Source organism: Scomber scombrus, chromosome 15 (genome assembly GCF_963691925.1).
Source record: "Scomber scombrus chromosome 15, fScoSco1.1, whole genome shotgun sequence".
In the NCBI taxonomy this organism is placed as follows: Eukaryota; Metazoa; Chordata; class Actinopteri; order Scombriformes; family Scombridae; genus Scomber; species Scomber scombrus.
Window position 1 is genome coordinate 10,329,566 of NC_084984.1, and position 26,378 is coordinate 10,355,943.

General features: G+C 39.1%; 1 protein-coding gene across 1 annotated transcript in view; it reads left to right on the forward strand.

Moving 5' to 3' along the window:
• The first annotated feature begins 5,608 nt into the window (after positions 1 to 5,608).
• The window catches only part of kcnt1a (potassium sodium-activated channel subfamily T member 1a), a 28,718-nt gene continuing 7,948 nt past the window's right edge, over positions 5,609 to 26,378 (forward strand). Inside the window, exons 1-17 of the mRNA XM_062434439.1 lie at positions 5,609 to 5,775; positions 9,224 to 9,388; positions 14,848 to 14,927; positions 16,357 to 16,504; positions 16,620 to 16,667; positions 17,016 to 17,064; positions 17,233 to 17,292; positions 17,553 to 17,627; positions 18,388 to 18,471; positions 18,990 to 19,084; positions 19,818 to 19,998; positions 20,088 to 20,252; positions 20,401 to 20,537; positions 23,260 to 23,323; positions 23,498 to 23,606; positions 24,409 to 24,517; positions 25,625 to 25,774. Coding sequence (XP_062290423.1) covers positions 5,609 to 5,775; positions 9,224 to 9,388; positions 14,848 to 14,927; positions 16,357 to 16,504; positions 16,620 to 16,667; positions 17,016 to 17,064; positions 17,233 to 17,292; positions 17,553 to 17,627; positions 18,388 to 18,471; positions 18,990 to 19,084; positions 19,818 to 19,998; positions 20,088 to 20,252; positions 20,401 to 20,537; positions 23,260 to 23,323; positions 23,498 to 23,606; positions 24,409 to 24,517; positions 25,625 to 25,774 — 1,886 coding nt within the window. The remainder of the gene's footprint in view (positions 5,776 to 9,223; positions 9,389 to 14,847; positions 14,928 to 16,356; positions 16,505 to 16,619; positions 16,668 to 17,015; positions 17,065 to 17,232; positions 17,293 to 17,552; positions 17,628 to 18,387; positions 18,472 to 18,989; positions 19,085 to 19,817; positions 19,999 to 20,087; positions 20,253 to 20,400; positions 20,538 to 23,259; positions 23,324 to 23,497; positions 23,607 to 24,408; positions 24,518 to 25,624; positions 25,775 to 26,378) is intronic.

Sequence of the window (26,378 nt, forward strand, 5' to 3'; positions counted from 1 at the left end):
CTTGGTGCTGACGTCATGGGCGTCGAACTGGGGGGAGAAATTGGAATGGTCTACCAGGGCCCCAAGCATGGGGGGGCCCTGGGCTTTTGTTTAAATATATCAGTTATAAAAAACAACGTCATAAATATTAAAATAAAATCAAAGTTGCTATGAAAGTTCAATAATAAGGTTGCTTTAATCAAATTAAGACTGTCTGAGACTGCACCCCCTTGCAAAAATGCAGAATGGTTCATTCCGCCAGGTAGGACTCGCTAACGGTTGATAACTTGTTACAGTCTATGGTTGTTAAGCGACTCATTCCTACACAGTGCTCTATGCAGTAACGTGTCAAAGAGTAAATTAGGCTGCCAGAAGAGGAAGTAGAGAGGAGAAGGAAAGAAGCAAAGACTAGGCAACCAGATGCTTACGTTTTTTTCAAGGAAAGGTTAGTTCAGCCCAAATGTTAAAGCCTATTATGATAGATGAAATACCAGGTTTTAATCAGACCTCCCATGATTGGCGTGAGATCGCATCCCAATCTGCTGAAGGGGAGGGGGCGTGTCAGGTGTGGCGTGAGAGTGTGTGAACTGCTTGAGACTGCTTTGAATGGAGACAACACATTAACACATCCAAGCTCACCAAAATCAATAGCCCTCTTAGGCTAAATAGACTTATAACAGTTATTATAAAATGCTATTAGTAACTATTGTAGCAGCCTTCTCATTTTAAAACATGCTTAGCAGTTATTATTGATGATATTGATGCTGATAATAATTTAAAAATCTAGTTAATGGCATAAGTAACCTAGGACATAATACAGCAAATGTCCATTGCCTGTTAGCAAATCTAAATCTTAGCTTTTCAATCAAAAGTCCCTTTCAGAAACAGTGGCCGAAAGTGGATCAGCTACTCCATTCTCCTCTACTGCAGACTTGAGTGAAGGTCATAATGACTATTGAGTCATGGTCTGTTTTTGGATGTAGAATTTTGTTGCTGTTTATTGTTTATTAAGGATCCAGAGTTTAACATTATCACATCACAGCAATGTTAAGCCATGTGTGGCACTATGGAAACCTGTTTACATTTCTTTTGAAAGTAAAATCTGACTGACTGGTGAGTCTTGTGTGGTTGTATATTATTATAAAGTAGCCTTAGCAATTTTTTGAAGTAACCTAGGAAGTAAATTATAACAGGTGTGTTATAGTCTACTTTGGGGGTCATTAATAGGCCTTGTGATCTCCAATACTGAGAGCTCAAACTGAAAACAACACAATTCACAAACCACAGTAAAACAACTTAAGGGTAGACTACAGTGTGTGTGTTTGGAAGGCGGCGGGGGTGGGTCTAGGGTGGGGTGGGGGGCCCTTCAGGAGGCTTATGTATGGGGGCCCAGAATTTGGTGCTACACCCCTGGCTGACGTACAGTTGGGTGTCGTCTGCATAACAGTGGAAACTGGGTCCATGGTTGCGGATGATCTGACCGAGGGGGAGCAAGTAGATGGTAAAGAGGAGGGGGCCAAGGACAGATCCCTGGGGGACGCCATGGTTAACTGTTGCAGTGGTGGAGTAGGAGCCTTGCAGAGTGATGTATTGTTTACGGTAGGGTAAGGGCAGAAATATTTCTTCTGCCTGCTTAAAAATAGTCTCATTTGCCTATATCAGATCATTTCTTAATATTTTATAACAAAAGAAACCTGAGTGGTTCATTGGAAGCTGAAGTATTATGTGACCAAAACATTTCTCTGCATACATCTGGCTCTTCCGATACACCTCATGGAGAATTATCGATGTGAGGCATTGTTGCTTTAGATTTACTTTAGGCATTTTCAATGTTCAGGCTGCAAGCTGTTCACTGATAAGCAGTGGAGGGGTCGAGCTCAGAGGAGGCAGCAGGTGGCTTTCATACACCAGATGGAGATAGTCACAGGGGAAAGGTCCAACTTCTAAATAAATATATAACATAGTTTATTGACCCCTTCTCAGATATACTTTTAGATACATAAAAATACTCAGCTTTGAATAATAATTGATGAAAAATGTGCATCTAATGTGGTCTTTCCACAATAAATAAGACCAGTTACCTCATTAGAAATGTATCTTCCTCTCTCTCATTGCAAAATCCAGAATCTATGAAAAGAAAAATGTCAGTGTATGTGCACTGGAGGCTTCAGGTTTCCACATCACACTTGTGCAAGTGGCATACTGGACCACGATTATCTTCCAAACTAGTAGACATAAGTAAGTACATGCTTTTACCTCAGATTTAAAGTGAGTAAAAGAGAAACTTTCGTTTTTAGCAGATGAATGTAAAAACAGCCGTCTGGTGTCAAACTCTGCACATACATCATTCTGCACAATGAAGCTCAAACATCCAACTGGAGGAGCAAGAAGCAAAAAACAAGCTTTAAGCTTTTATACAAGCAAGATGAAGCCCTTGAAGGTACAGACAGTGAGCTATACTTCTTATCTTCCGCCATCTGTCATATCACAGCAAACATGTATTTACATCTTTGAGTGCTGTAGGAATAAAGTTTTATATGTGTGCCTCATTGGGCTCAATTAAAATCTTTAATGATTTACATTTTAAATGATGGAGTTACTATTTTTAATGTGAATTTCCACAGGTAATCACATACAAATATACCTATATTACATATTTATACTGCCCGATGTAAATGTGATGTGTTGAAATCAATCCCAACATGGATTAATGTATATATATATTTTCAACTAAATGTTCAACTGAGCTGCTGCCAAAACTAAACTTCTTCTCACAGCCCACCTACGTACAATATAACCACAGTAATCTCATATTATAATCATAATCAGAGATGTGACTTTTATCTCACCAGCGGTAAAACGACTTCAGAAAGACTGACTCAATCCCAAACATCCATCATAACTCCTTAACAACCCAATGCCACTGTTTTCCAGAGTGAGTCATATCACCTCTCCCACATCTCCTCCATACTTTCTCCACTTTGCGTCATCAAATGAATAAATAAAAATAAAAATCAGGCCGTCAGTCAATCTTTCTATTCACTTTTTACATTTTTTATTTCTTCTCCTGGCGCTCCTGGGAGTGTAGTGGAAATCATTTGGCTCCTCGTTCTTCTCACATCATTTATCACTAACACTGGGTGTCAATGGCCTTCTTCTGAGTAATACAATTATAACACTCATGTTGCAAAACATTTTTAAGCCCAGCTTGACTGAAAATGTAACATTCAACAGTTTTTTGTGCAGCTCTCAGGATGTGCTGCCATGCTCTTTTCTGGTATCATTACACTTGAATATGAACCTTGAGTAAAGATTGTATCATCACTCATTCATAAAATTATAGTAAAACTGTGAAATTGTGGGGCAGTGAGTATATAAATTTGACACAATTGATAGTATAACAAGCTTTTAAAATACAACACATTGTTAAAGATGACACTAGTGGTTTCCAACCTTTTTGGCTTTTGATGTCATACAAAAAGCAGTGTGTAGTCGGGGTCACATGTTCAGATGTCTATGAGTTGTTAACAGCTCCACCAAATAGTGATTTTTCCCTCTAAACTTCTCACATGGTCTCATTTCAACAAAACAAAAGTCCAATTGTGTATTTTGTGTATCAGAACTTTGTTTTGAGGAGGGCCCGACCCCTAGGCTGGGAACCCCTGGACTAAACTAGCTAACTCTATATAAAGTAGTTTAAACTAGCTCCACCTCCAGCAGCTACAACAGTGACATGTGTTGTGGAGATTTCCTTAATTAAGTGTGAGAGAGAAAATCATGAGTCCAGTAAACGAATTTAGATCACAAACTAGTATTTTAATATATATATATCTGTACAAGATGAGTTCAGCACACAGCACACGTAAGGTACAGAGAACAGAACTGAACTGAACTGTAAAGAAACAGAACCAAAGTTATAATATCTTTCGGGCCCATCCCACACCTCTCTGACAATCAGCCCATTCTCCTGATACATAACAAGGCCTTCTTCTGATACATAACGAGGCCTTCTCGGTGGTGTCTTATCAGTGCCTTAGTGGGAGTCCGGTACACAGCACTTTCCCACACTATGAGAAAGATACACAAGCTAACAAAGCCTAACACAGTTTAACAGAATACTGAAATGTATATGGATATAATGAATATTATTTCTCCACTACACATGCTGCTTACACACTAATATATCAGACAGAGGGACCAAACCACTACTATTACTGTAATACTTTAACTAACTTGTGCTGCTCATACTTATGTACTTTTACTTATGTAGCATTTGTCATGTAAGCCTTTTACTTGTAGTGGAGTATTTTTACATTGCTGTATTGGTACCTTTACTCAAGTAAAAGATCTTCCACCACTGGTGTAACCTCTTACCCTAAGAACGACCTATATTAATCCAAATTAAGCTGCTGTCCTCTGCGGTGTGTCACAGAGGGTGGAGCTCCTTCTGGGATGTCTCTGTGTGAAATGTGGGATGATCTGCTGCTGGGATGAACATTTAGAGAAGGAAATGTGTGATATTCAGGTTTTACCTAACAGATGAGTCATTCTCTCATACTGATACACACATATCATGTAACTGTGATGTCCGAGATAGGTTTGTTCATTTATTGCCCATATACCCATTACCAACCTTGAAGTAGACATGTCTGAAGAGTCCGATTTACAATAACTAGAGTAGTCCTCTACCTGGAAAAAGAAAATGAGTTTAAGAATCTTGACTTTTGGTTGTTTGGAAGTAATACGTTGAATAAATTTGACTCAATCTCAATGATTTCCTTTTGAATGTTTGGAATCTGAGCATAATGAAAATATTCACATTTGAGAAGCTGGAATCAAAAATATGACTCAAAATGATCCATTGATTATCAGAATGATTGTGAATAATTTCCTGTCAATTGATCAGTTAGTTTATTGCTGCAGCTTTAATCGCTTTTTTTTTCTTCTTGCAAGCTCCATACACCTGCAGGTAATGATTGTGGACAACTGAATTATGTGCCATGCCACATCAGAGAAACATGTGTAGCCTACAATGAAACAATATGGCTGCTGTCACATATTATAACCCTGTGAAGCAGATTTTTGTATTTGCATTCGTCATCCAGCACATTAGATTGATGAGTTTTGTTTCTGGAAGTATTTGTCTAAATGTAAATGTGTCCATTCAGATTTCCTTTCCGGGAGGACTGAAGACACTCAGAGCCTCCAACAGATGGTGCTAATCACTCTCTCATCAACAAGAGTTGGTTGACAATGCAACAGTTATGTCATTAGGTGTTTGCGCTACCTCAGGGAGGAAAACTGTCAGCACCGTTATGTTCACACAGCTGAAGACCCGTCCTCAGAATAACTCCCCCCTTCACACCTGTCAGCTTGATTTTTTTTCTCTTGCGACTGTAATTATTTCATTTGCACCCTCCAGTTTGTATTTTTAAGGAGTTCATCAGCCAGTTGTCACTTCGCTTGCAGCCTCTAATCTGCGTAGGCTGATTAAAAAAACAAACTCCATACCTCCAAGATGTACCTGTATAGGTGAGGGAGCGCACAGGGAGATATCACATTTTTATCTTAAAAAAGGCGCGTCTTTTTCTCCGGGAGTCCACTCCTTTTGACAGGAGATCACCCTCCGATGCAATTAACCCAGGAAGACGACTTTATCGAGGAGGACTCAACGCCGACCACCGCAGCTCTCCAGTCCGACGGCAGCGCCGGATCTCCGGCCAAAATGTGCAGTGAATGTTACGTGAATCAATCGTTTGTGAACGATGATGGAACCATGAACAGCCACAAGCCACAGTAAGAGAAAAAAAGGCAACACAAGAAAAGAGAAAAAACGGGTGGAAACTTTAGGTATCCCTGTCATATGCAATGAATAAGTTACTTCACATTTCTCCAAGTTATCATTGGAATAATCACTGATAGGCTTTGTAGCTGAAGAATTTGTTAATTGTGAAATCTTTTTAATACACTATGCATATTTTTTAAATGCATATTCCTCATTATCATCATTAGTTTTGTTTGCAGAGCTCCATCCACACACTGTCCTCTCATCTCCTGTCACCACTGCTGTGTCTACAGCTGTTCATTGACTTGTTTGTTCTATGTGTCTGTCAGCTTTCACTGTTACAGACCAGATAGCCTATTATCTACTGTAAATATGGTTTTAATACAAGCACTAATAAATAACATATTAAACAATCTTTTAAGTGGTTAGTACAATGTATGTACAATGCATCTCTGTCTTCTTTGGAACAAAAATGCGTTAATATCTACATATTGTGTTGCAAATGTGCATTGAAAGTCCCAAAGAAGACACACAGATGTGATGTTAAACGACAAATATATTGTTCTTTGTTTTGTCATGTGGACACCTGAAATGATCTGTCAGCTCGTGTCTGTTTTTTCTGCGAGATCTGAGTGGTGCTCTTTGCCACAGGGTTTTGATAGATGACTGTTTTCATTATTAAAACCACATGGGAAATAAAGTACCCTTCATCTATTATGAGATAAGTTTGAAAAGGTTGTAATAAACAAACAGATTGCGATGGAGGGAAAATAAATGGAGAGGTGGATGAGAGAAGCAGGAAAGGCTTTTCTACACTCACTAAATTTGTGAATGACGTGCTGTGTCTCTATAGATTGTATAGCTTCTTCTCCTTTGAGATTTTCACGAGAAACTTAAAAACATTAGCTGGTGGTCTTTCAAAATCACTTCATTTGACTAATAATATACAGTACATCTTTTATGTCCACGCAATGAGTAATAATTCACCAAACAAGGGTTAGCATTGTTTTAACCAGGTTGCAATGTGCTAAGTTATCATTCCTAATATGTGCAGTGTACTGTGCTATGAGAAAAGTGTAAGAATATGGAGGTAGAAACAAACCCATTCATTCCACTCTGGGGTTTATGATTCATCTAATCCCTTCAAGCAACCGACATCAGTTCATCCTTAGAGAGTTTATTCCACTGGGGTCACAAAGGTAACATCTCACTATTTTGTATTTATTTGCACACTGCAGGTTACTCAAGCTCAGGCACTTACGCTGTAGTTGGATACAGGCTATGAATAGAGAAAGATGACTCAACATCTGCAGACATTCAGAAAACAAGACTAGGTCAAAACTTGGTGTATGGCTGGACTGTGAATTGTCAGTGTTTGAAATTGTAGCCAGTGTGTTAGAGGGGATAGTCAGTGTTAGTGTCTATAATGTGAATTCCTGGATATTATGTTCATCTGAAATCTTGTGTAGCTAGTGGTCCCTGTAATGCAGTATTGTTGAAGTGTACGTATCATATCACATAACATGGTTAAACAGCGTTTGAGTCCAAAAATGCAGTTTTAAATGCAGTTGCGAGGACAATAGTCTAATTAATATCCATAAAGATTTATTTTAATTCTAATTATAACTGCCGCGTGAATCAGCGTTGGTGCAGCAGTCCCGCAGGCAGGCGCACCGAGCACCGGGTGAGCTGCAGACATCATCCCGAAGAGCGACATCCAGACGGCCGCGGATCTCACACACCGGGTCAGCCTCAACAACGCCTCCACACGCTCCCTTGACAGTCGCGCAATCATGGCGTGGGAGTCCGGGTGCAGACCGAGGTAGGGCATCTGCTGCAGATACATTAGGAATTAGTCAGTGAGTGGCACAGCTGTAAACGACCCCTGAGGACGTAATAGAAAGCTGTTTTGCGCTGTATCATTTTGAAAGAGCAACAGCCAATGGGTAAACTCCAACACTCAACTGGCTGGCCAATGGTGTAACTTCATCACTCAGCGACTCACTCAGTCATGTGACATTTATGTGGTATCTGAATAATAGGGGGGTAAAAAAAATTCCCCAGTGGCAAAATGTGCCTAAGTCGTAACAACTTGGAAATTTGATTCAAATTTTGGTAGGCTATGCAACTTGCTGAATGCTGATGTCATTCATGGCTAACACAAATAAATGTTTGGTTGATGGCAAGAAACGTTTTACTGATTTATGTGTTGCACAATATTTTTTTCTTACATGTAATGGTATGAGGTTGTGACCATTGACTGTCTCCACTTCCGACCACTATGCAAAAGTAAAGACAAAATATCTCCACTCCGAGAGCTGGCATCTTGCCTTTGTGATAACATTTGGAGCCACAGTCTGCATAGTAGAGTTTGTCTTTGACCTGAATTAGTTAGAAAAGTTATGTATTATACCCTGATAAGGTAAAGCAATATTTTAGTGGTTTTAGAGTATGGACTGTTGCGACAAGTCTGCAACAAAATACAACACATCTTTGTAGTGTCCATGGTTCCACATTACAACTGATGTGCTGGTATGAACAGGAGGAATGATTGCAGCAAGAAAAACATGCCATTGTTCATTTGGATACCTGACTGCTGTTTTAGGACAGACTTGAAAAATTGTGAACTTGAAATTGTGAGTCCTGGATTAATGTTTATATGGTTTTTGATGTCTGCCTTAAACTGAATGATAGCATGTGCTGCGATCTTCACATCTCAAAATGAATGGTAAAGGTTCGGGGCATTGACTCTTAAGTCCACACCTTGAACAGATTTATTATGAGAAACAGTATTAGTCTAAAAAACAAATGTAATGCGTCATCTAATAAAGGTAAAACCATAAAATCAAGTTGTGGTCTGTAAGAGACACAGATTCTATTTTGTTTGCTCTACTATCGTCTATTAGCATATCTAACTTTCTCTAGAGTGCATGGAAATGTCTGCCTCTGCTTGTTATACACGTTATATGCTTAAATGGGCACACATATACACTTACAGCCACAGTAACTGTATTTTATGCCTGCATCTGCCCCAAGGTAATAAAACAGTTAGTGTGCATTGTGTATTAGATCAACATATGTTTTGCTGGTTCTGCTTGTTATCTTCTGCATGATTTCTGAATGGTGTTTGAACAGCTCTTATTACAGAGCAAGCTGCAAACACACAGGTAAAGAGGTTCATTACATGGGCAGTCACCAACGCTCAGTGTGCAGTACATCATTTTCTTGGCAGGGGTAAAATGGCACAGTACCTTGTTTCTGTTTTCCATGTGTGCATGTGCGTTCCTTTATCAGCATTATCAATATACCACCTGCACTCCTCAATCCCATGTTTCCTTTCCTTGCTTCTTCTTCTTCTGCTTCTTATTCCTTTTAAACTTTCCTAGTTCTTGCAATTCCCTTCACTTTTTATTTTGCTTTTCAGTTCCCATCCTGACTTTTCTCCTCTCCCAACCCCAGCTCCTCTCCAGCACCACTCCAGACCAACAGCAACAGCAGTGGGGTTATTTTGGACATATCCACCCTTCAGATGGAGGAGCAGGAGAGTGAGGTGCCTCCGCTGCCGCTCCGCTTCCGCTTCAGAGACCTGCTGCTCGGGGACCAGAGCTTCCAGAATGATGACAGGTAGGGAGCACTGTGGACGTGGAGACAAATAGCAATTCACGGAAAGTAGGCTGAGCTGGCATGGGCTGAGATGGAAACATGGGAACTCATAAGAAGTTGTTGTTTGTGATAGCTAAAAATAAAGAAAAAAACTGTGACATGCATATCAAATCATTAGATCAATGCAGATATAGTCAAAATGCTGTAAACATTTTAAAGCTGAAATGATAAGTCAAGAAAATCAGTTTGTTGGTTAACAGAAGATTATTCTGCAACTATTTTTTGATAATTAATTAAACATTTCAGTAATTTTTTTAAACACAAAAACTGAATAAATCATGACTTCCAGCTTGACAAAATGCTGGTTTTATTAGAATTCTGTGACAGCATATGAAAAGCTTTGGGTTTGGATCTGAAGAAACAACCATGGGTGGTTTTTCCAGTATTTTCTGGTATTTCATCGACCAACATGATTAGAGTAACTGATAATGAAAAAATAATTGTTAGTTACAGCTTTGAAACACTTCAAAGAAGGAACACATTTTTATGTAGCGGCTCATAGTATTTGTAATCGAGCTGCTTTATAGTCCTTATTTTTACATTGATCCTGCTTTGTTTAAAGTTGAGGCCACTTGTCTGCATTTGCCATATTTTTCACACTTTTTTCTCTGCAATATGACAAAAAAAGCTTTAATTTGACAAATCTGATTTAATGTCATTACAGCTCTGTAAGTTAACCAATATTGCCTTTGAAAAGTCACCTATCAGAGCAGTGAATGCCAGAAGTCTTTTACAGCTGACAGGTAATGCTAATTGAAACTCAACCCCCTACGCAGAGTGCTGGCCTTGTCTATTGTCTGAAACCTTAGCATTATAAAGCAACGTACACTAGTTCAGTTTGAAGTGTTCTGTAACTCTTTTAAGGTGTAAGTGGTGTTTGTAAGCTGTGCTTCACTTGCTGTCAGGCTTGAAAGAGGAAATGAAGCCAGAAATAAAGCTGCGCCTGAGGTGCTGTCCGTGGTGCTGAAAAAGAAAAAGTGAAGCTCTGTGGTTTTGTAGTTGTGAAGTAGGCTTGGTGTGTGTGTAATAATGTATTTGAATCTTTATGGAAACATATTTTTCAACAAGAATATTGTCACCTGATTCACAAGAAGAATACACCACCAGTCCCTCTTCTATTTACCTTTTCTCAGCCATACACTCTCCTCTTTTACCTTTGTGTCTGTACTTCGCTGGGCTTCATGAGAAGATCAGTAGCACCCTTCTGTTTTACTATGATCTGCTCCATTTGTTTGTTGATACAAAACGGTGTTACAGCAGGGATTTAGATAGCTTCTGCTTCTGAAAGTCTAAACAAATAGTCAAAGAATAACTTTAAACAGGACATGTGTCCCTTTTACTTTCATTGCAGTTGTTTTTTGAAGAGCACTGAATTCACAATGCACTCACATTTGATATTTATTCAGTACATAATCTGGGGTGTGCCAGATGGACCTCAGGCAATGATCAAAAGTCATTTTAGATTTGATTGGAGCACCAGCAAGCCTCTGAGGCTGCCATGCTGTTTATAATATTTGACATGTCTATTCGACGAGGAAAATCACAAGTTCTGCCAGTGCTTTCAGTCAAAGGTGACCTTTCCCCAGCTGTCCTGTCAACAAGCACTGTTTTCTCCTCGATAAAGCTGTCTACATTTCCAGCTCTTAATTTAGTTATCATTTTTTTCTGTTCCCTCCCCATAAATGAACCTGTCTTCTGTCCCTGCTAGATAGTATTGTTGGAGGTGACTGATTATCCTTGTTAAGATTTCCAGTGGTCAGCCTGCAGGTCTGGTGTAGCAGCTGTCTTTGAAATAACAAATGTCACTGGTCACATCTGCCCAGAAGTCATCCATCACTCAAAGATTCCCTTTCTAATAAGACAGACATGAATGAGAAGAAACACACAATCTCATATACATAATATCAGCCTTGATTGAAGTGCTGCAGTCGTTCTCTGAGGATCCACTCGGTCATTTGTACTCTCTTCTGTTTCATAACATCTGTTCCTCAGCCTTCTGTCCATTTTAAATACCTTCATTGTTTCTATCTAAGCAAAGCCTTTGTGAGCTAAAGTTAGCAATATATAAATGCTTGTGTAAAGGTCTTCACATGGAAGTTGGAAAGTCAATTTGTGCGGGGCTTTAGCAGCGTGGGCGAAGGGGTTCAAGTAGAGTGGCCTCTTTCGGTGTTTTCAAAAAGCACTGACTCATGCAGGAGTTTGCCTATTAATTACTACTTCAAGCTCTTCAGATTTAGAGAAGACAAAAAAGGTGGGAGGGATACAGAAGAGAGAGTGACACAGACAGAGAACAGTGTCACATACGATGTTCTTGATTGTCTTCTTGTCTGCATTTTCTTCCCAAATCCAAGGGAAAGGATCTTTTCTGTTTCTGTTGTTGTCTTCTGTCACTTAAGATGCCAGACCTTCTACATCAACAGAACAGAGAGAGCCCCCCCGCCTCCTGTTGCTTTCTCTTCACAGAGGAGCTCAAACAGAAAGACAGACAGCACATGCCTTCAGGCTTTGTAGGCTATAAGTCATGAGGACTTCAGATTACTCATTCCAAACACTTAATACTGACATGCTGCAGCTGTTAAATTGTTATATAGGCTAGTGCACCACATGATGTCACCTGAAAAAAAAAGAGAACCAAAAAAAAGAACAAATCTGTGCTCATCTGAATCCATCTGGCCATTCCTCCAGTTTGTCACAATGAATGTTTACAGCTTTGTCAGGAGCTGCAGTGCTGCTGGAGAGGACCATGCTGCAACAGCATCAGTTAGGGTTATTCCTGTCATAGCAATGTTGCTGTGGCAACAGGCCCGCGCACGAGAGAGAAACAGAGAGAAAAAGAGAGAGATATTGTATACATTTCTAAAAATATTACAAGAAACAACTCATAAATAAATGATTCATCAAATCCTGCTTGCCTCTGATTTCTTATTCTATAGAACCTCTTCCAAATCAGCGTGTTTGAATTTATTATTTTTTCTGTAAACATTACATGTTGCTGCTAACAGAGTTAGTGCTGTGTTATTTTAGAGCTGCGGGGAGGCGCGTTGGCAAAGAGTCTTTATAATGTAGAGTAACCGCACGACGCGGCTACAGGTGTGCTATACAATGGATCCGAAGATCGTTATTCCAACCTGGGTCAACCCGTCCGTGGGCACTTGGAGGTCGGACACTTTTGGTAGTGATGCCGGGCAAAGGTAGGGTCACATGTTGCAGAGACCACACGTTTTCTTGACATGTGCGCATAATGTCCTTATGTCAGTGGAGTGAGCTGGATGTGCTGAATGAGAAGCGAGGAAAACAACACAGTGAGGTTTTTTTAATGATTTCTTTTGTTTTTTTTCATTGTGACAAATTTGCCATTGGCAGATGAAGGATGGGAGAAGCAAACAATGCGCGCTCTTTAACCCATTTAATAAGCGCGCGCAAAAACTGCCGAGAGCCACAGAAATACCTGCGTGTATATTTATTGTAGTCACTAAAGCCTCAAAGTCATTTATTTAATGCATTAACTGAAACAACCGTTGGATTATAAAGCAGGGCTACTACGACTAACTACTGTCATCATCGACTGATTACATTTTCTCAATTAATCCACTAATAGTTTGCTGCCAACCTCCTATTTGACTTGTTTGTCTTGTTTCAAAACCTAAAGATTTACCTCAATGGAAGTCTAAGAAAACAAATATGCACACTTAAGAAGCCACAAACTCCCACAATCTTAAGTGCAAAGCATTCAGACACATTATAAAATCGTTTTTCTGTCAATTGACTAACTGATTAATGTTTCAACTGTAACATAAAGTATTTGAAAATCGGGCTGCAACGGATGATTACAGTATTTATTGTGTTTCCCCCTCAATTAATTAATGAATATTTTGGTCTATAAAATGTCATAATGGTGAAAAGTGTTGATCACAGTTTTTTAAAGCCCAAGGTGACATCTGCTCCTGGCTTGGTGTGTCCAATCAACAACCAAAGATATTCAGTTTACTATCACATACAACAATAACAATAGTTGCCTGTTAATTTTCTGTCTATGACTAATCTGTCCATTAATCAGCTAATGCCAAAACTATTGTTATCATAGTCAATATCCCTGATAATATTGTAACTTTTTTTGATTAGACAAACGGGTCTCATCAGTTGTTGATGAACACCTCCAGGGGAATTGATTTGATCAAAGCAAGCATTTCAAAAATATTGTTCTTGCAGAACTTGCTCTGTTGCAATTAGACGTCTGAAAAGATGTAATTACTGTGCGTCTTCTTGCCTGAAACTCAGATGTGACACCACAGTGACTGATGTCAGACCACTTCAGCTAGTAATTGGGTGCTCAACAGGAGCTGATTAAGAGTCATTACTTGCACTATTATGTGCATGTGTTTTTGTGTATGTGTTGTGGGGGTGGATTGAGGGGTGAGACACAGAGAGAAATATGTAGGACCCTCGTATGTGACAGCTAACTCTCAGTTGAAGTGCTTACACCATCTCTGCCCTGTTGCCGACCAGATGTGACAGCTGTTTTCACATCTCGTCATAGAGGATTTTTCTTTTGCTGTTCTCTCTTTCATCTCTGAAGGGCTTTTTTTCAGTCTTTGGTGCAGTTTTACTGTTACACAGATCTGAAATAACTGTTGCAATGCACACTGAAAAATGTCTGTGCATATAACAACCCACACCGCCTTTCAAACCTTCCAGCCACAAGCCAAAACTTGGGATTAATGTCGCAGCAGCAACACAGCCTCACAAGCTTTCACTCTTTCCCACATTCGTCTGATCTCTCTTATGCCTGCACTCCCTCTTTATTTTGTCCCTGTCTGCACTCCCTTCTGAATGTGGTACTGTCAAAATGACATTAATAGTGTCAAGATATATAGCTCGAGTTGCCATGCTACCTGCTGTCTCTGACTTCTTGCTTTTTCTTCCTGTGTTTCTTGCTTTGTGTTACAAATGAACATCCAACACATTGTTGCAAACTGAATCTAATTTTATCTTTTCAAATTGCAAGAGGAAATATTTCTTTACATGATTATTTTTACCAGTCTTTTTCTTTCCAAAAAGAAAGTTAACAGTCACTTGTACCTATGTATTTTGAAATGGCATAGAAGCAACAACAACAAAAAAAGCCTAATGATGATTTTAATTTTCAGTGATTTTTTTATGATAGTTGCTTATGTAACAGCTGCTCCTTTTCATCTTTGGTCTAAGCTGCATGACCTGGGGTAACCGTGTATTGTAATTGGGAACACAATCAGAGATAGATTATAATTACCTAACTCTCTGCAGGAAGGTGATTAGATAAACAACACTATCAAAATTCATGCTATGTAAAATTTGATACTTTAATAATGGATTTGGAAAACATCTGCACGGCTCTGTTTGTGTGTGCTACTAATGTTCACTCTCCTTCTGCTCCCTGTTAGAGTGCAGGTTGAGTTTTACGTGAATGAAAACACCTTCAAGGAGCGCCTGAAGCTTTTCTTCATCAAAAACCAAAGATCAAGTAAGTGGATAGTGAGTTGGGCCATGTTCACGTCCCTTAACTGACTGTTGCATAATTCAAAGAGGCTATTTAAGGACAAAACAACAGAAGCAACACCTGTAAACGTGTGCTTTGTGAGAAGCAGATGCACACAGTGCATTCAGAAAGTATTCAGAGACATTCACATATTTCACTTTTTGTCATGTTGCAGCCATATGTTAAAATCATTGAAACTGAACTGACATTTTCCATTCAGTCTAGTCAGTACCCTATAATGACAAAGTGGAAACAGGATTTTAGAAATTTTTATACATTTATTAAAAGGGAAAAACTAGAATATCACATTGACATAAGTATTCAGATCCTTTACCCAGTACTTGTTGGAGCACCTTTGGCAGGGATTACAGCCTCGAGTCTTCTTGGGTATAATGCAACATTCTCCCACAGGTGGAATAGGGACGGTCTCTGACTGCCATTTTCAGTTCTCTATAGAGATTGGGTTCATGTCAGGGCTCTGGCTGGGCCACTCAAGGACATTCACATAGTTGTCCCGAATTCACTCCAATATTATTTTGGCTGTGTGTTTAGGGCCACTGAGCCCAGTCTGAGGTCCAGAGTGCTCCGGAATAGGTTTTCATTAAGGATATCTCTGTACTTTGTTCCATTTAGCTTTCCCTCAACTCTGACCAGTCCCCCAGTCCCGGCCATTGAAAAATACCTCCACAGCATGAAGCTGTCGCAACCGTACTTGCCAGTTGGGATGCTATTGGACCTGGTGTCCTCCAAACATGATGCTTACGAGGCCAAACAGTTCAATATTGACTTCATCAGACTAGAGGAGATTGCTTCTCACAGTCTGAGAGTCCTTTAGGTGCTTTTTTGCAAACTCAAAGCAGAGTTTCCTGTGTCTTTCGCTGAGGAGAGGCTTCCATGTGGCCACTCTGCCATAAAGCCCAGGTCGGTAGAGTGTTGCAGTCTTTCTTGTTACTCTGGAAGTTTCTTTCATTTCTACAGAGGATCTCTGGAGCTCAGAGTGAACATCAGTTTCCTGGTCACCTCTTGTACAAAGGTCCTTCTCTGCAAGTTGCTCAGTTAGGCTGGGTTGTCATCTCCAGGAAGTCCTGCACCAGAAATGTTTTACCTTCCACTGCTTGCAGAGCTCAGAGACAGGATTGTGTCGACATACAGATGTCGACACAATCCTGTCTCTGAGCTTTAAATAATTTTAGCATAAAGCTGCAACATAACAAAATATGAAAACAGTTGAGCTGTCTGAATGCTTTCTGAATTCACTGTATATGCAACCATAACAGCACTTTAGTCCAAAACTCTTCTTGCTAAAATTTACATATACATTTACACACAAAGTCCCATTTTTGCCTTGTTGCTGTCATGTTGTTCCAACCCCAAAACTATTGCTTTTGGAAAATAGATCCCTCTCTCTCTTCAGGCCTTAGAATTCGTGTGTTCAACTTCTGTCTGAAGCTTCTGACCTGCTTGCTGTACATAATCCGAGTGGTGACAGATAACCCCGGTCAGAGCACCGTCGCCAGCCCCAGCGCAGGACAGCAAAATGCTCCCGGCGGCAACAACAAATGGTTTGTTGACACTGAGAAAACAAAAGTGCATCAGCGCATATAAATTTCACCTCACTAACGTTTCATCATGTTCTGTATTTGTTCTCTTTTCCTTACTGTCATCACCTTCCTGCAGTGTCGACTGCCAGTGGAACGGATCAGTTCAGGACAGAGAAATTAACTGGTAAGCAGCATTAGAAGGTGTGATTTTTGGTCATAAGGACGTATTGCTAGAACATTATATAATGTGTTACATGTATGCTCCCTTAGGGCTTTGTTATCTTACCTAATTTCCTCCCCTCCTCTTATTACTTAACCTGGCACGAGATCAGAATTTATTATGACATCATGTTGGGAGTTGGGAGAGTCTCTTATCAGCACTTATGTATAAATATAATAACTGACAGCTCAGTCATCTACAAGTCTTATTTTGACTGTGCTTACCTCTCAATGGTACTATGTAAAGATATAATAATATATATTTTCTCTGATTAGTATTGTGAAATTGCTGCTCTTGTGTGTTTTCTGTCAGGGAGTTGATCTTTTGGGTGGACAGGAAGGTTCCTGTCTGGGCCATTCAAGTGAGTCGCAACAAAATAAAGACAAACAAAGCTTTCATTAGATAAAGAACACAAACTAATCAAACTAATGTAAACCACAGGTGTTTGACCATTGAAATGAGTACAAAACCACATTACATTGTAAATCATTTCTGAGTTTGCTTCTGGTTCCTGTTTTGGTTTGTGCAGGTGATTGTGGCCATCATTAGTTTCCTGGAGACAATGTTACTGATGTATCTAAGCTACAAGGTGAGACACATTCTGCCTCCAAGCACATCAGCATGATTAAGACAATTAGTCACTTACAATCTGTGAGACTGACAATCCGTAAGTGGTATAATTAGCTCAAGTCATTTGTTGCTGCTACGTTAAGTATAGATAGAAATTACATGATCTGATTGAGGTGAAGGAATAAATGGTCTTGGAAAGTGACAGACTACAATGAAGAAATGTTTCATTGTGATGACTCACTGCCTGTGAGCTTACAGGTTAAACGTATTCATTTTCAGGGGAACCTTTGGGAGCAGATATTCCAGGTGTCGTATCTTCTGGAGATGATCAACACAGTTCCCTTCATCATTACGGTAAAACCATGGCAACAATGTCAAATACTCACCGTCATTCCTACCTTTAGCATTAATTTGTGTATTCGTGCTACTGTTGTGGGAGTGTATTGTCTGCTACGCTTTTACTTAAAAATACAGACAGGCGCCCAAATTTAGCTTCTGAGGATTAAAACATTGTAGTGCTGCAACGACAATTCACTAAAAAATCATACTCACGGTGGTCTGTTGGTCAGTCCAACTTATTGGTCCACAGGCCTACTGTCTCACTGTATCACAACATAAGTTTAGTCCACACATTTAAAGTGCCCAGACATTGGATTGTAATAACCTTGGGGATTCCTTTTCATTTAGCGCCATCAGCAGGTAATCTTTAATGTGTTCAAATGCCTGTGAAACTACTGACATTCCCATCAGCATTCAGTATGATAGTAAAACATTCAGCATCAGCATTGTAACTGTGAGCACATTAGCACGCTGATGTTAGACTTTATGTATGGCAAAGTACAGCCTGCTAATGAGGCTGTTGGCCCTGTTGTATTGTTTTCATTATACAATGCAAATAATGCAGATTTTGAAAATAGGAAGCATACATCATATAGAAAGTCAGACGAGCTAATTAATCGTCAAAAAGTAATGGAACTTAAGGCTATCACAGACTTTTTGAGTTGTAAAATGTTAGAAAGTTGTAATTTATCACAGGTGAAGCATTTAAAAGAAGAAAAGTTTCACTGTGAAATATTATCTACTTGTGAGTTCACATGTTTCCCTTCATCCTCAGATCTTCTGGCCCTCAATAAGGAACATTTTCATACCAGTGTTTCTCAACTGTTGGCTGGCCAAATGTGCTTTGGAGAACATGATTGTGAGTCAGACAGCATTAACTTAATTGTTTATGTTAATGATCTGCGTGAATCAACATTTTAATGTCTTTGTAAATGCAAGAGGCTTTGAATCACACTGTGCTGGGTCAGCTAATATCACACTTATCATATTTCATTGCACTGATTAATACTGGCCTGCGTATTCATTTCTACTGCTGCTGCTATTGACAATAGCCTCCTGGAAACCCATCCTTCACTTGAGTTGGTACTGCTGTGCTTGTGGGCTCCCACTAAGAGATGATTTGCATTCCTTTCTGTGTTTTATAATGCCTGTTATTCTGTTGTTATCTCTTGTTGTTCAGCTGTAATATTGCAGCAGGGAGCATCTCCATTTGCACTAAATAGCTAAGTAATGATGTGAGTCATTCATAACAGAATGGATGATAATGATCAAAGAAAACATTTTATAGATATAAACTGATATTTTTTTATTTCATATGAGTAAACTTGAGTGTTCAGCTTCAAATTATACTATCTATGTGTTGTTATTACGGCGTAGAATGATGTCCACAGGGCGATCCAGAGGACCAACTCAGCCATGTTCAACCAAGTCCTCATTCTCATCTGCACCCTGCTCTGCCTCGTTTTCACTGGGTGAGCTTTCAACAATCCTTTAAGATGTTTATAATCCTTCATTCTGCAGTGTGGATGACTCATCTAACCTCGTGCCATGTACATTATTAAATTAAAAAGACCAAATGCAAGGTATGCTTTTATTCAATTAGTCATTTCATCTCTGGTGGTGTATGGTTCTCCTAATGTTTTTGTCTGTATAGGCCTACTCAACTCTATGATTCAGTTCCAACTAAAATAAACTAAAAAAGCTTTTGTGCTGTTTTGCATTTCATATCTTTCTATGATTGTGTATAGCTTGTCGCATACAATGATTAGTCAGGGAAGTATCAAATAGCTCCCACACATTTCCAACATGACCACCTACATATCATATACTGTACGTAAGCAACACAGAAAATTGGAAATGTTCTGAAGACAATAAGAAATTATATATGAGAAAAATGCATACAAAAATAGGAAAACTCAAGAGTTGATGATAAAATAAGTTAGTAAAAGTATAGGATAATAAAGCTGCAATTTATTTTATCAGCTGATTGCTGTTAAAGGCACATAAACTATTTTTCAGCATAGACATTTTGATTTGTTTTACAATAATGTAAATTAATCAAACAACAAGATAGATCCGACAGAAATAGCCAACATCTGCTTTGTGTTGCATTTGGGGTTCCATATCCAAATTCATAGGAAAAGTGGTCATAATTACTGACTGTGTTGGTTCATATGCATGGTCTGTCTCACCTGTCCTACATAGCACATGTGGAATCCAGCACCTGGAGCGAGCTGGAAAAAACCTCTCCCTCTTCAATTCCTTTTACTTCTGCATCGTCACCTTCTCCACCGTGGGCTTCGGAGACGTCACTCCCCGCATATGGCCGTCCCAGCTGCTGGTGGTCATCATGATCTGTGTGGCTCTGGTGGTGCTGCCTCTACAAGTATGAAGACACAGAAATAATCTTGGGTAACTTTTGAATAAATTCTCCTTTAGGAATTGTAGTTTGACTCTGTTTGTTTTGTTTATCAGTTTGAGGAGCTTATCTACCTGTGGATGGAGAGACAGAAGTCTGGAGGAAATTACAGCCGTCACCGAGCGCAGACAGAGAAACATGTAGTGCTGTGTGTCAGCGCACTCAAAATAGACCTGCTCATGGATTTTCTCAATGAGTTCTACGCTCATCCCAGACTGCAGGTACATTATATAAATGCAGGACACAAAACAAAATACGCACATATTCACACTTTAGTGCAAACATACAGAATGTGATAAAGGTTTTACTCAGTCTGTTTATAAGAATATAGTTACAGCTGATCGTATTGTTGTCTGTGTCTTCTGAAAGGATTACTATGTGGTGATCCTGTGCCCAAGTGAAATGGACCTCCAGGTGCGAAGAGTGCTGCAGATCCCACTTTGGTCTCAAAGGGTCATCTATCTGCAAGGATCTGTTCTCAAAGACCAGGACCTGCTTAGAGCCAAGTAAGTTAAAGATTCTAAAACCATAATTGTTATCATCGTTATGATGATTCTCAAACTGTTCTTTTTAAAAGTTTGAATCACTGCAGTGCACCAAACTGGATGTGACTTATAGGGATGACTTGTCCAGACTGAAATATCTCAACAGCAGCTTGATAGATTGGTACATGTGCAGGAATTTGTGCTCACTAGAGGTGATTGTGGTGATCCCCCAACCTTTTCTGTAGTGCCAGTGTAACATGTTGCTTTCTACATTCGCATCATATAGTCTGACACTCTCAAACATCTTTTTTCAAACTTAGGTGCTTGGTTGTGTTCATGTCTAGATACTGTGAATGAAACCAGTATTGAAACTGACGACTATAACATTAGCGCTAGCATGTGTTGCTGATAAACTGTGTGGCAGACATAGACTTTGCTGTGCAACACAAATCCTGTTGTGTTGAGAAATTACACTGATCTAATTTGCATATTCCTTATAATTAAATGTTAAATTAATCATCTAATTTGATATCACCATTATCACTTGGCCTCCTGAGTGGATGATGGATTGGTGATTGGATGCCTCATTTATGCTGTCACGGGGTACGAAATATTTAAAGGGGCCATATCATGTTTTTTGTGTGATTTCTTTGTTATTTATATACTGTTATAATATCAGATATCTATACTAAATATGGTCAAATATCTAAAACTTGAGGTAAATTAATTTAGAAATGCTCCCTGCTGGTCAAAAGCAGAGGGGAGCCTTAAAGAGACTAGGGCTCAAATGGCCTATTTCAGACAGGGGCTAAACTGAGGGGCTGTATAAAAGGTCAGTATAAGATGAATAAGGCGTGTCTTCAACTGTAAATCATACCTTTACTAGTAAAGCCCCAGTCTATAAAAATGTAGACCTGAAAATGTGCATAATACATCCCCTTTAGGCGGTGATGCTTCAAGAAACCTTTGATCTAACTTTCTTTTTACTAACTTTTATATTTTGCGTTTTGTAGCAGGTGTAAACCTGCATGGAAGCCACCATCAGTATGATGTGGATTTCTATTGTCTTTTCATACCTTAATACAACCCTGATATTCTCTCATTTCAAACATGCTTGTCAGTGCTATTGTGTGGCACCCTCAGACAACATTGTAATTATTCTTTCAAGCTATACCCATTTCTTTTGATGCTCAGCTTTTAAATGGATCATTTTCTCTTAGGAGAGCAAACATGATCTGCCTCGCATTCGTCGAATAAATTTGAGTTATGCAAGTTTTATGAATAAGAATATATGGAAATTTGTAACATTGTTGAGAGGATTCAGAACCCTCTAATACATTTGTGTCACGAAGATACTGTTTTGATTAAGGTTGTCACTCTGTATATCAATTCAAATGTATTTTTGTAGCCTGATTTCTCTCTCTCCCACATGTGTGCCTTTACAGACATAAAGTTATAATAAAAGTACAAACCTTGTTACCCTGCGAGGCATCTGGATTCGCAAGATCACAATATCATGAGATCATGCAAGAATCCATCTTGACAGGCTTCAAGTTATATGCTTGCAAATCCAGATGCCTTGCAAATCCAGATGCCTTGCAAGTGAAAGACAGTGATAGATTGTGAAAAATAGATAGTTCATTCAATCACCTGCCAGATTTTTCTTTTCTTTTCCTAACAGTGTTCAAGGACAACATTTTGTAAATGTGTCACATTTAAAGTGCATGACAAATTGGGCATGAAGTTTGAAAATAAGGACATTTACCAGGTGTGGAAGTGTAATGCTAAATCATTGGAGTAGCCCATTATCCTAAAAGACAAGGGAAAATAAGTCACACAAAATAGACTAGGAACTGCATAATGCTATCGATAAGCAGTTGAATGCACATCTTGAGGGAGCTGAGATTGTGGAAGGAGACTTTAATTACACAGAATTAAAGATGACATCGCCTAAATGCCATAAACATTTTAATTTCCCAACCAGAGATAAAAATATTCTCAAACTAATTGCATGCAGAGCCAGCCTGTCTCACCTTGGTTTATCAGACCACATCTCACTGGAAATGACCAGTTACCAAACATAATTTTGTTGTTGGCCTACAATGACAAATAAAGTGTTCAATCTCTTAAAAAACACATAATACTCCTTTTCTAATCTATATAGGCTGACTCGATCCTCAGCAAACACAAGAAAACACTGCCAACAAAGGAAAAAACCCATTTTACTAAAGAAGAACAAACAAATGAAATAAAGTATACTTCTTTTGAGCATGCCTCTGTTGTACCATGCGGTATGGAACACCTCACTCTAATATTACTGGGTATACGTTTGGCAGGTTTTTGAAGAGCAATTAGAAATAGAGGACTGGGTGTATCTCGAGCTTACATCCTGCATCTGGCACCGTTTCAAATCCTCCCACACTTGTTTTGCATTCTGCACTCTCCTGGCTGTGTTTATCATATGCAAAACAGTTCCACACTCTCTGCACATATACAGTATGGAGCATTTCAGCTTGATCTTTTTATGTTTGTGTATCTATATAAAGGAAATGTTAAAATGAATACAGGATCAACGGATGTTGCTGTCATCCTCTCTGGTCAAATGTCATTTCACTTGAGTGCTTATTTGCTGACTGGTAGGGTTCGTATTTTTACTGCTGCTTTGTAATGCAGTAATTTGCTTTTGTTTTTCATGTACTATGACATTGTGTCATTATTTGTCAACCATGTCTCGCTGCTACAGAATGGATGATGCTGAGGCTTGTTTCATTCTAAGCAGTCGTAACGAGGTGGATCGCATGGCTGCGGTAAGACTAACAACAATTAATCATCTGTTTGCTGAAACTCAACTCATTTATGAGTTGTTATTCATAAACTCAAGTCATTCCTGCTGTCAGTCATACAGACAATAACTGAATTAAATGAGATTAATTTAAAAATTGCAAAATGAAAATACATAATCTTTCACTGTTTCCTCTCAGGACCATCAGACCATCCTGAGAGCCTGGGCCGTGAAGGACTTTGCTCCAAATTGCCCCCTTTATGTTCAGATACTCAAACCTGAAAATAAGTTCCATGTAAAATTTGCAGGTGAGAGTTTCTAAACTTTCAGTGAAATGTGTCACATCATGTCACAACCCTGAAAAGAATAGATAAAACAATTTTGGGAATAGACTCATTTGCTTTCTGGCTGAGAGTTAGATTAGACAATAGAAAACAAACTTGTAGCTGTACATTAAAGCAGCCATAAGCAATATTCTTTATATTAACAACAAAAAATGACTACTTGTATGTGAAAGGGGTCCATGTGATTAAGCAACAGATAATAAATCTGCAGTTTTCTTCAACAATTTTTAGTGTCTTTCAGCTCATTGTTTTGGTTTTCTGGGCTGTATCTTGGTTTGGTTCAGATCTCCGCTCTCATATTTGGCACTAGCAAACTGTTCACTATGTGACAAAGTTAGCAATTATAGCTAGAGAAAGATTTGAAAGCTAAAGAGACAGATAGTTTAGATTATTTTAGATTACCTTAGATCTTGTGGGAAACAGCTAGCCTGCCTCTGTCTAAAATTAAAAATGGCTTGCCAACACCTTGAAATGCCATTCATAACTTCTAACTTTTTTGTGTAATCTGTACAAGAACAGACATACTTCAACCACCTTTGCCTTATGGGAAGTTAAACTAGGTGCTACAATTATTTCTCTCTGGGCACAGTGACTTCTTGAGTGTTTAGTTGTTGCTGTGAGGTTGCTAGGAAGCAAGATTTCAGGAAATCACTGCACTTTACTAGCCATAAAAACATGCCTTGACATTAGTTTTCAACCAATTTATGAGTAACACATTATAGGATCACTTCAATCTCATCTGATCAGCTCATTTGCTCCTTTTCAGATCACGTTGTGTGTGAAGAAGAGTTCAAATATGCCATGTTGGCTCTCAACTGTGTGTGTCCTGCCACCTCAACCTTGGTCACGCTCCTTGTGCACACCTCCCGTGGACGGTCAGTCATCTTACGTCATCCACGGCTTCCTCGGGCTGTTTGATTTCTTCATATTGTGAACACAAAGTTCAAATTTGTTCACATGCTTATGTCTGCTGACTTAACTTCCATGGAACTGGCACAGAGAGGTGAATAAAACCCCCAAAGACAAAAGTCTAAGTTCATTGTGGAACCCAGCAGGAAGTAAAGTGAGTGCATTAAAAAGAAAGAGAACAGGCAGCAGCTAAATTGATTTTTTTTTGGCGATGTGTTCTCTGTAAAACAGTGTGAAAAGCTCTGCAGTGAAAAAAAATGATTTTTCACAGCATGCACTTTTAAAAGCTGATGTCAATGGATGAGGGAAACCAGATTAAAGGGGAATCAACAGCCTACAGCACTGTGTGTCTGACAACTCTTTGGAAATTTGAAGCTTTGTGTGTTTGTTTTAGACAAATGTGTTTAGTCTGCAAAATTGCACATGGCCACATTAGCCAGGAAGGTGTATCTGAATGTGTATTGCAGTCATCTGACTGTTTATTAGGGAGTGCGTTCATGTGTATATGTGTATGTATGATTGCATGTGTAGGTGTCTTTGAGTGTTTGAGAGAATTTTAGAGACATGCAGCTCACTTTAAGGATATTCAGTGGAAAATAAGCTTAAAAGGGAGCAAGAGATAGTGATGAACCCCCTTTTTTTGTCTTTTATATTGTGAAGCAACAGAGAGTGAAACACATTTTATACTGTAAGTCATCTAATGTTAATACTACGTAGCCTAAGTACTCAGAGGCAAGTAAACTTCCACCTTGAGGTTGTTTTGAGCGTCTCTTGTAGCTCATTAAATTTAAAAGTGCCTGAGCAATTACCGTAATTACCGGAAGCCATTACAAAGGGCATATTAGAGCCAAGTCGACTGACAGATGGATGAAGCGTCTGCTTTCATCAGAGAACCCAGGAGACCCAGAGGGACCTCAAGGGTCTAGAGGGATGTGGAGAGAGGAGATGGAGTGTTCTCCTGTTACAATTGACAATAATCATCAATTACAAACAGATGTGGTAAATTTCTGAGTTTACAATGTATATGGTTTACTAATCTGTTATGATTGTTTTTTTTCACTGGACTGATGCAGAGAAGGACAACAGTCTCCAGAGCACTGGCAGAGGATGTATGGATGTTGCTCTGGCAACGAGGTCTACCACATCCGACTGTGTGACAGCAAGTTCTTTGGAGAGTATAATGGCAAAAGCTTCACATATGCCTCCTTCCATGCTCACAAGAAGTGAGTTGACATGTAAGCTAAAGCATCTCTTTCAGATGCTGAAAAGATGAAAATATACCAAAGCATTTACAGTGGGTTTTACATATTTTGTCTTTTTGATCCGGTATCATCTTGTATAGTCATTCCTTCCTTCCTCTTTTTTGTCCAGTTTAATATACATTTCGTAATAATAAATACATCTAAAAAGAAAGGATTTTTTTCCTCAGCTCACTCCTAGTCTTTAAATACATCTTGCAGGCCCAGACACAGTTTTAATAAAATTGTTGAACATTTTAGGAAATGTGCTTATTTGCTTCTTTTGCCACGAGTAAAATGAGAAAATCAATTCCACTCGTATATGTCCATTCATTATGAAGCTGTAGCCAACAGCTGCTTATCTTATCTTAGCATAAAACAGAGAAACAGCTAGCCTGGCTCTGTCCAAAAGCAACAGATTTGGCCGAGCAGCTCCTGTAAAGGTCACTAATTAATGCATATTTGTTTGTGAAATCCATAAAAACAACAATTTGTGTGTTCACAGGGGGGTTATGAGCTGAAATATTTCTTGGCTGGATTGTTTTTAACTTTAGGACAGGGCCAAGCTTGCTGTTTCCCTCTGTCCCCA